This window comes from Ostrinia furnacalis, unplaced genomic scaffold, assembly GCF_004193835.3.
Source record: "Ostrinia furnacalis isolate ACB-3 unplaced genomic scaffold, ASM419383v2 OfSCF1172, whole genome shotgun sequence".
Taxonomy (NCBI): domain Eukaryota; kingdom Metazoa; phylum Arthropoda; class Insecta; order Lepidoptera; family Crambidae; genus Ostrinia; species Ostrinia furnacalis.
Genome location: NW_021131411.1, coordinates 894,520 through 904,105, shown reverse-complemented (window position 1 = coordinate 904,105; position 9,586 = coordinate 894,520). Strand labels below are relative to the sequence as shown.

The 9,586-nt window shown below is 36.7% G+C and overlaps 2 protein-coding genes across 2 annotated transcripts; both read left to right on the top strand.

Annotated features, from left to right (window-relative positions):
• The first annotated feature begins 379 nt into the window (after positions 1–379).
• Positions 380–2,534, top strand: imd (death domain-containing immune deficiency protein). The gene is made up of 5 exons (XM_028303049.1): positions 380–537; positions 648–985; positions 1,404–1,579; positions 1,722–1,847; positions 2,105–2,534. Exons 2-5 carry the CDS (start codon positions 667–669, stop codon positions 2,243–2,245), a joined length of 762 nt encoding a protein of 253 aa, XP_028158850.1. The 5' UTR covers positions 380–537; positions 648–666; the 3' UTR covers positions 2,246–2,534.
• Positions 2,535–3,033: 499 nt separating this feature from the next.
• On the top strand, positions 3,034–9,584 carry LOC114351743 (mitochondrial enolase superfamily member 1). The gene is made up of 9 exons (XM_028303045.1): positions 3,034–3,453; positions 5,185–5,403; positions 5,649–5,771; positions 5,946–6,096; positions 6,251–6,408; positions 6,972–7,114; positions 7,643–7,806; positions 8,689–8,870; positions 9,384–9,584. The coding sequence occupies exons 1-9, from the start codon at positions 3,355–3,357 to the stop codon at positions 9,513–9,515; spliced, it is 1,371 nt and encodes a 456-aa protein (XP_028158846.1). The 5' UTR covers positions 3,034–3,354; the 3' UTR covers positions 9,516–9,584.
• The last annotated feature ends 2 nt before the right edge of the window (positions 9,585–9,586 follow it).

The window sequence follows — 9,586 nt, the reverse complement described above, 5'->3', positions numbered from 1 at the left end:
GAAGTCGCTATTTGAAATAAAATGTATTTTTCACTAGCTTTCCGCCCGCGGCTTCGCCCGCGTGGAATTTTGTCTGTCACAGAATTTATTTGCTGCCCTGCCCTGGACTACGACAAACATTTTAAAACCAAAATCAGCTCAATCGGCCCAGCCGTTCTCGAGTTTTAATCAGACTAACGAACATCAATTCATTTTTATTTAAATAGATAGATAGATTATGCACTCTAATTTGATTTTAATCCAATATTCTAACTTTTAAATTCGTAAGTTCATACAATTAATAGTAAAATGCATATGATAATTTAATTTGCGTAAAATGGATAACCATTTTTTATCATTGACAGCTCACAGCTGTCAAATGTTGTTTGTTGTTGTCACTTGTCAAGAACGGGTATTTTTTGCGAAATCGTGACTCAATTTCGTAAATTCAATTTTCCCCNTTTCCCCCTTCCTACCTATGTGTTTACAGCTGTACCTAAAAGAACCTAAGAAATATTAAGACATAACATACCTTCACATTCTTCATTAAATTTTAAGGTAAGCTTAAAAACTTGTTTAACTTCGATTATGTACGTAATCTTTCAAGGTTACTTCCAGTTTTCTTTGTTGAAGTAGTTCCATTGTTGCAGTTAATGCTTTTATTTCAGTATTTCCATCATCCTCAATATGGCAAGTGTTGGCAGTAGAATATTTGAGCTGTTCCGTTCTTTAAAATCTGATGCTGTTCCTAAACCACCTCGACCTGCTGAAGATACGGAATCAAGGGGCGCTAAACCTAATATTACCACCGAAGACAGTAAAGAACCCGTTGAAAACGAAGATGAACATGAAGAGATAATTTTTGAAGAAGATGACTTTATCAAAACGGAGAAAAAAACTAAATTTAGATCCCCTTTTAAATCAAAGAAGGGTAAAGATGACCATAAGGATCCAAAGCCAGAAGATCATGACAAACGAGGCAGTTTTAGTTCTGTAAACACTCAAGGTACGTAGCAATTATGTGTTATTATGTAGTATATTACAATATCCCATACTTTTTATAAATGGTAATTCTTACTTTAACCTACCTAACTGTTGGAGTTATTGCCTATTATCATTTAATGCACTCTTATCTGTTCAAAAGATAGGCAATGGCTAGAAATTATTTCCTAGAATTGAAAATTACTGATATTAAATTGTTACAATAACCTATTTTCATCTATGGATTTCACTATTTTATATTTTTTATTGTCCTTTTTTATCTGTATTCTGTTTTTCATCAGTTTGCGATTATGTAAGTCCTGTGAGTTGAGTATATTATCGGGTATTGGGTTTTAATGGTTAGGTATAGTCAAAAATTACTTATTAGTCCCTAAAAAATTAAATCTATAAAATAAATACAATGGAAAACTTGTAAATTACAGCTACTGGTACGGTTTTCAATGTTGTCAATGCAACTGGTGTCCAGTTTGGCAGCAACTATACATATTATATGTCTGCAACTAATGGAAATACTGAAAAGTCTGAAAAGAAGGGGTATACAGGAGACAACATTGAAAAAGATAATTTAATTATTCTTCTTATGGAATCAAAAATTGAGGTAATCAGATAAAAAATATACATTCAATCAACTGCCTAAAATGATAAAATGATTTTTTAGCTGAATTGTCTAAATATTATTATTTGTATTATTAANGCCACTGATGAGTTCACATATAAATTCATTGTAATTTTTGTTTCAGCCGACACATAAGTATATTGACTTTATTTCAAAGAATTTAGGTACAAACTGGAAATCTTTCTTTGGTAGTTTAGGTTATTTGATTGGGCGTATTGACACTCTTCAAATGGAGAAAGGAATTACAGAGGTGAGTTCATTAATACATGCTTTTTCGAATAATAAGCCTAGGCACAGACCACCGATTTTTAGTTGGCCGATAGTTGGGTTGGGTTGTTAATCAGTATGGAGATGTATGAAAGTGCGCACATTACACCGATTTGCTATCGGCCGATTATACAAATTAAAATTGTATAATCGGCCAACTAAAAATCGGTGGTCTGCGCCTAGGCTAAGCTTAAGAAATTAAACTGGACGAATTTGTAATATTCCGTTCTTGTTTAACAGGCTCGCTACAAATTGTTAAAAGACTGGGTGGATAACGATGACGACGGCTCTCTCGGCCGCCTTGCTTCTCTTCTCTGGGACGAGGGAGAGAGGCAAATCGTCAGAGAGCTCTCTATCATTTACAAGGAAAACAAAAAATAACTCTTACTTGTGAGTTGTAAATTTATAGTCTAGTTTATAGAATAGTACGAGATTTTATTCTAAGTATTAAAAAAAGTAGAAAAACATTTAAATAGAAGGAAAGGCTCTATTTTTATAAAGAGCTTATTTGCACAAGCATTTTAAAAGATTTACGTGATTTTAGTGTTTAATGTTTATTTAGGTGCTAAGTGTTAAGAAAAATTGTATTTTGCTGCAAAGCAGTTATTGTTACTGACCAATTGAGATTTTAAGAAATTTTTACTGAGAGAAAATTTTTGCTCAATAACTAGTATGTAAATTGAAAACAAAAGTAATTAAATATTTATTTTTGATTAATTTTGAAACCTGTTTCTTAATTATAAAACAATACTTATATTGTGATAAAAACTTAACTTGCTGTTCTATAATTTTTTACTGTGAAAACTTTTCTAATGGTGTTGTTTTATGAATGTTATTTTTATTTCCCTACCAACTATTGTGCAATTAATTTCAGATTTTATGTAGGTACTATTGGCCACAGTTCCAGCTAACCATTTCTGCCATGTCGTCTCGTTCTACCGCAAAGAATCACCATTTGATGAGAGCGAGAGAAAAAACGGAAATGGGTAGCTGGAACTGTGGCCCACTGTACTTACTTTTATAAATACCTATCAATAATATATTTTATCAATAACCCCTTATAGAAAACATTTTATAATATTGTATTATTTTAAATAAAACAAGTATTTTTAATATACTAGTTACATAGTCTTTTAATTTAATTATCTTTCATTCACAAAACTTGACGGCATTATTATGTGAACGTTAACCTCACGCTTGCAATCTCTTATCAAGCTACCAAGCGGTCTCAAGGTCAACAATATTAGTAAAACAATAATGTTGAATTATGTTGTTTTGTGCTTGCATAACAACAAACAGTATTTAACTTGAAGAAAAAGAAAAATAGATATAGGATGAAGTTAAGTAAGTATTTACATTATAATAGTGTTATCGTGTTATAATAATGAACTGTCGCAACTGTGTTTATTCTATAATGTTGTTACTATCAGTCGTTCGGCGTGAGTCGTGGCAGCCTTACCTAACTCCCGATTGTCTGAAAACCTAAGAAAATGCCTGTGCCTGATAGGAAAGGACTAAAAATAGTCGACATTGACGTTAAAGACGTTCGATTCCCGACCTCTCTCGGGGGTCATGGATCAGATGCTTTGGTATGTAATATTTTGTCATAACTTACTTAATTAATTCATTGAACTATATCATTATTTCTTCTGTGTACCTAGGGTTTCTGCTCGAGCTTTCTCGAACTCGAGAAAACTCGAGAAATTTGGCTTCATTCGAGACGAGAAAAAAATTCCCAGAGCTCGAGAATTCTCGAGTTTCGATTTTGAAGCTTTAATATTCTTGAAAGCCTATTTTCTTAGACAAAAGTAAGTTTTTTACTATTTAATAGGTCAACGTTGCTTTAAGACTGGCCTAGTCTTTCTTTTTTTAACTGATTTGATTTGCAAGTAATGATCTCAATCGAAACTAAGTAATAATGTTCACCAATGAGTATGCTATATTTATTATGTTTGTTTAATCTGACTGAAAAAATTGTTAACTAGACAGTTACCTTACCTAACGGACGTTGGGTTAGGTACCTACTCGTGCCTCCTCGTAAAGTTTATTCAAGTCGTTATCTGTATGAAATGAAGTTTCTTTTGTTCATAAAAAAAAACTATTTATTTATTTATTTAAGGACAGCTAACAAGACATACACAATTAACTGGAAAAAACATTGAAAACAATACGTGTTTATAGTGTAGCCTTAATTAAAAGCTGCCACGACATGTGCATAGATTGCGTGGAAGCGTAGTATCGACTAAAGTAAAAAAAAATTGAAAATGTATTTATTTATTTATCGTATTTTTGCTATTTGGACTTGTGTTCTTTAGAAAACAAGTGATTCAATTGTAGCTCCAGATTTTTATTGTTATTTATCCTTAAAGTACACGCGACTATATGACTTTTGTTATGATTATTAGTAAATATTAATTATGAAAGAAGATTTTATTTTTTGTTTTTTTCCTTACCAAAATAAGTGGTACTAAATTCTAATATAATTAATAATTTCAACCGATTTCGGCAGTTTTTATTAAAAGACTCGAGACCCGAGAAAACTCGAGACTTAGGCTTCGAGAATTCTCGAAACTCGAGAAAAAAAAATAGGTCGAGAAATCAGAAACCCTATGTGTACCCAATTAGTCCAATTACCATACTAATTATGACATCAAATTCATTTACCTACGCCTGCTACAAAAATCTCGCTGTGATGCGAAGAACTGAATTACTATGACGAAAATTCAAGGTAAACTATTGTTTGCGACTTCTAAAATTGTATCGAACTGATCAAACGTCAATTGGATTATAGTTATTTAGTACTTTCCTACTCAGTAATTATATTATCTAAATAGTTAATTAATTGACACGCTAATCGCTATAGCATTAATCCATTTGAACCGGGGATAATGACTCATTCGCCAGTTGGTCCCAGGTTCTATTCCTGTTCGGCCTGTGAAAAAACATTTTTAAAATTATTTTCATGTCACATGGCGTTTTTTTAAATACCTACTTTGATTGTAGTTTCTTCCTTATTTAAGAAAGTACTTCGAGAACATGAAAATAACTCAAAACTCGATTCAATTTCATGCCAAGATGAGACCATAATACCGTGCCATAATGGCTCACAGTGTATAAAAAAATATCATAAATCTCATTTATGTAGAGCCCTAACTAAACTAATCCACAAATGCCACAATCAATGTGGTACGGCAGATAAGTAATATGCCTGAAAATTCTGAAATAATCGACCTTAACACAGAAAATTACCTACATTAGTGTTATTTGGCGCTAATTATTAGGTAAATTACTTAACTACCTTTGAATACCTACATTTCTAGCATACGAATCCTAACTACTCGTGTGCCTATGTCACGACGCGCACGGAAAATGGCCGCCAGGGCTTCGGACTCACTTTCACTTGTGGCAGCGGGACTGAGGTGGTGGTGCTCACCGTCAGGACCTTGAAGAAGTTCGTGCTGGGCAAGAACGCCGCAGATATCTTCGCTGACTTCGCCGGATTCTGGCGCGTCATCACCAATGACTCGCAAATGAGATGGGTAAGTTGTAGAATTTATCGAGAGTCGGGTTCAGCAGTGGACCTAACAATACATCTCTTCTATTGTTCTGTGACTTAATTACAATCAAATCATTAGGAAAAAACTCAAGTCTTGGGCTAACTCTAGTAACCCGTATCCGTTAAAAACATGACCGTCATGGGATTGGAACCCGCAACTGTTAGCATCGTATTGAAGTACTCACAATCACAATAGGTCAGTTATTTAGCTTTTACTACTTTTTACAGATAGGTCCCGAGAAAGGGGTAATCCATTTGGCTGTGGCGGCCATTTTGAACTCTCTGTGGGACCTTTGGGCGAGGATCGAGAACAAACCCCTTTGGAGATTACTTGTGGACATGGAACCCGAAGTAATACATATTTCTTATTCTTAAATCAATTCTATTCTTCATCATAGTTGCGTGTTTAGATTGATACTATTGATACAGATAAAATTCAGAATATTTCAGCGATGTTTTATACATCCTAAGGTGTTTTATTATTATTATTTCCTTGATAACATAAACATGTTTCATGTCTATCAGGAGCTGGTGTCCACTATAGATTTCCGTTACATAACAGAGGTTATCACCAAAGATGAAGCTGTCCGTCTGTTGAAAAATAAGCGTAAAGGCAAAGAAGACAGAATTCAATATTTGCTTCAAAATGGCTATCCCGCATACACTACGCAAGTCGGTAAGGTCAACACAAACATACAGCGCTACTTTATTGACTACACATATTTAATTATATTAGAAAATCGCACCAAATAGGTATTTTCCACGTTTCTTAAAAAATAGGATAACTTCGCATAGTACTTACCTACCTAAATGGCTTCAACATTTTTCAGGATGGATGGGCTACAGCGACGAACTAGTCGAGGAGCTATGCAAGAAATATTTGAAATTAGGCTTTACACATTTCAAAGTTAAAGTTGGCACAAGTATTGAGGACGATCTTCGAAGATGTAGTGTGGTTCGTAAAACCATAGGAGACCACAATTACCTGGTAAGTGCATCTTTATTTTAAAAGCATGATACATAATACGTTCTGCGTCGTGCCGTGGATTTATAACAAGTTATTTTCGAACAATAATTTTCATTGAAGCCTGAACGTCATTAACAAACTGGAAGAAAAGTTTGTTTAGCAAACTCTTTAACAGATAAGTAGTGTATCCCATCAGAGAATCAAACCCATTCAGTACCTCATATCGAAGAGTTCAACTCTACTACGGGAAAATTCGGCAGGAATTTCTACTAGACCCAGCAGTTTGGGCTGTGCTTATAACAGTCACTCAGGCTGGTTTTATTGTCACGCGGACTGTCAGTGCGGATCGCTCCGCACAGCCGATCTGTATGAACTGCTAGTGAGCAGAGCGGTTCCTCCGGACCGCATTACTCTAAAACGCTCCCTAGAAGTTCATACAGATTGGCCGTGCGGAGCGGGTCCGCACCGGACGGTCCGCGTGACACTAAAATCAGCCTCGGTTTCTTGTTTTTATCTATTTTAGATTTCAGATGCCTTTCTTATCATCCTATGCATACTTACGTTAAGTCTACGGCATTTTGTAGATGGTGGACGCGAACCAAGCGTGGAGCGTGGACGAAGCCATCGCGTGGATGACGCGGCTGGCGCCGCTGCGGCCGATGTGGATCGAGGAGCCCACGTCGCCGGATGACGTGCTGGGGCATGCTGCGATATCGAAGGCGCTGGAGTACGTTGAACTTCATTTTTTTAGGATTTTTAAAGCGAAATCATGTTTTAGTAGTTGGGAACGGTAGCTCATGTGAGTTTGTAACATTTACCCGTGCCCATCTGTGGGTGACCCACAGAAACGGCAATGTTAGGCTTGTGTAGTACATGTACTATGTACTAATAGGAAGCAATTCCTTTATGTGAACGAGAACGAACTATTCCGTCTTGGTCGTTCAAATAGGTCTTTTAGTTCACTTTAGTACAGCCTGTACCACAGATATGGAATCTCTAATCCATATCTGTGGCCTGTACAGCCGATCACGAATGAATAGGTGTTAACGAGACGTGAAACTGGTGACAAGCGCGCGCGATCGAGATGGATTCGACTCTGTGTGTTACGAGTATTTTGCGACATAAAAAGGACATGCGAAAAACTCTAGAGCTATGCTAAGAATGAAAGAATAGCGCTATAGAATCTATTCTAGACTAGTTTAGAATAGATGGTATTATATTAGTGGCCTCCAACTAAACTCCAAACCTTCCCCAGACCGTTCGGCATCGGCGTGGCTACGGGCGAGATGTGCGCCAACCGCGTGATGTTCAAGCAGTTCCTGCAGAGCGGCGGCATGCAGTTCTGCCAGATCGACTCGGCGCGTATCGGCGGTATCAACGAGATACTCGCTGTCTATCTTATGGCGGAGAAATTTAAAGGTATGAATTAATATTTTAATTACTTTCAGGCAGAGGCGGGGCAAGACCTAAATTTGATGTGGGCAAGACAGATTTCGCGAGGCCTTGTTCTGTGGCGACACTGGCGACCTGAAGACGGATTTTATGAAATAATAAAAAAAAGGGTCAAAGGTCTATACTATACATTGACAGTTTCTGATTTCTTGATTCAGTGATTATTTTTAAAGGAATATTGCGCCAAAGAATAATGTTCGTCACTTAAAACTGTGTTGTTGCTTAATTTTGTGTCTGATTATGGCTGAATTTGTTTGGAAAAAAATATATATATCTACATTGTTTTAGCTACCAAGAATTTATATTTAATAGTCAATGTTCGTATTATGATATTGTCATCTCCACCTTGTATACATTTTTTCAAAATTTTTGATGCGCGAGGCCCCTTGTACCGCGAGGCCGTAGGCGGTGGCCCACGTCGCCTACGCCTTACGCCGCCTCTGCTTTCAGGATAAATTACAAACTTTTTATGACGTAGAGCGACTATATTTTTTCCACAATAGGTTAGAGAAAGGTTCCCTACTTTTCTGTTTCCAAGCTAATGCCGTACATTAGCTGACTTAATAATTTACTAGACAAAGGTCTCTCACCGATTTCTATAACGATCGATCTTGCGCTGCCCGCATCCAAGAGCTTCTCGCAACTTACACCAGTAGATCATCGGTGCACCGAGAAGAGGCTTCCCTGCATAATGCGTTATATTTTCCAGTCTGTAATCGCCATTTCCGAACTTTTCTGCCCCAACGGTCATCAGTTCTACGAAATAATATTTTTTTTTTCTTTGAAAAATCAAATGTTTCATGATCCTTATATTATTATGACGAGAATATGTATTATTCTCGTTAACAGTGAAAGTGTGCCCGCACGCGGGCGGCGTGGGCCTGTGCGAGATGGTGCAACACCTACAGTTCTGGGACTACGCGAGCCTATCGGGGCTCCTTGACGGCCGCCTTATAGAATACGTGGACCAGCAGCACGAGCACTTCTACGACCCGTGTGTCGTTGAGAACGCAAGATATTTGGCTCCGAAGGTAGGCTTGCGTTCATTCTCGTTTTTATTACATTGCTGTTAAAAAACTTCCCCAAGAATTTCCACAACGATCGGTCCTATGCTGCCCGCATCCAGGTGCTTCTCGCGACCTTCACTAGATCAACGGTCTACCGAATGGTAGGAAACCTGCCTACATTACGTGGCCATCACTTGAGAACTTTTCTGCCCCAACGGCCGAAGGTAGAACACGGTGATTTTACTCCGGTATTTTATACCGCAACTTTCTATCATTGCGAATTGCAATTGTTTAGCCAAGACTTACAATCAGTATATTAATTTTATTCGTTACTAGCTGACCCGGCGAACTCTGTTCCGCCTTAAAGGCAATAAATAAGCAAATTTTTCCTTATTTTCTCACCGTTTAGACCTACCCTGGACTACGACAAACATTTTAACACCAAAATCAGCTCAATCGGCCCAGCCGTTCTCGAGTTTTAATCAGACTGACGAAAATCAATTCATTTTTATTTATATAGATTTGTCTTTATTACAGAATCCAGGATACAGCACACAATTTCTTCCAGAAACATTGGAAATGTTCGCATATCCAAACGGGAGTGAGTGGCAAAGAATGTTCAAAGAGGGCATCTTTCCAATGCCAGATGAAGCAGAGCTAGTCAATTAATAAATAACAAAAGATGTATAATTTTATACGTTTTTATTCGTTTAAATAATGTTAAATAAGTAAAATGAATT

Coding starts and splice junctions, on each gene's coding strand:
- imd (XM_028303049.1), top strand. CDS start 667: ATGGCAAGTGTTGGCAGTAGAATATTTGAGCTGTTCCGTTCTTTAAAA. Junction 1,580..1,721: donor TTATGGAATCAAAAATTGAG/GTAATCAGATAA, acceptor TTTTTGTTTCAG/CCGACACATAAGTATATTGA. Junction 1,848..2,104: donor TGGAGAAAGGAATTACAGAG/GTGAGTTCATTA, acceptor CTTGTTTAACAG/GCTCGCTACAAATTGTTAAA.
- LOC114351743 (XM_028303045.1), top strand. CDS start 3,355: ATGCCTGTGCCTGATAGGAAAGGACTAAAAATAGTCGACATTGACGTT. Junction 5,404..5,648: donor ATGACTCGCAAATGAGATGG/GTAAGTTGTAGA, acceptor TACTTTTTACAG/ATAGGTCCCGAGAAAGGGGT. Junction 5,772..5,945: donor TTGTGGACATGGAACCCGAA/GTAATACATATT, acceptor CATGTCTATCAG/GAGCTGGTGTCCACTATAGA.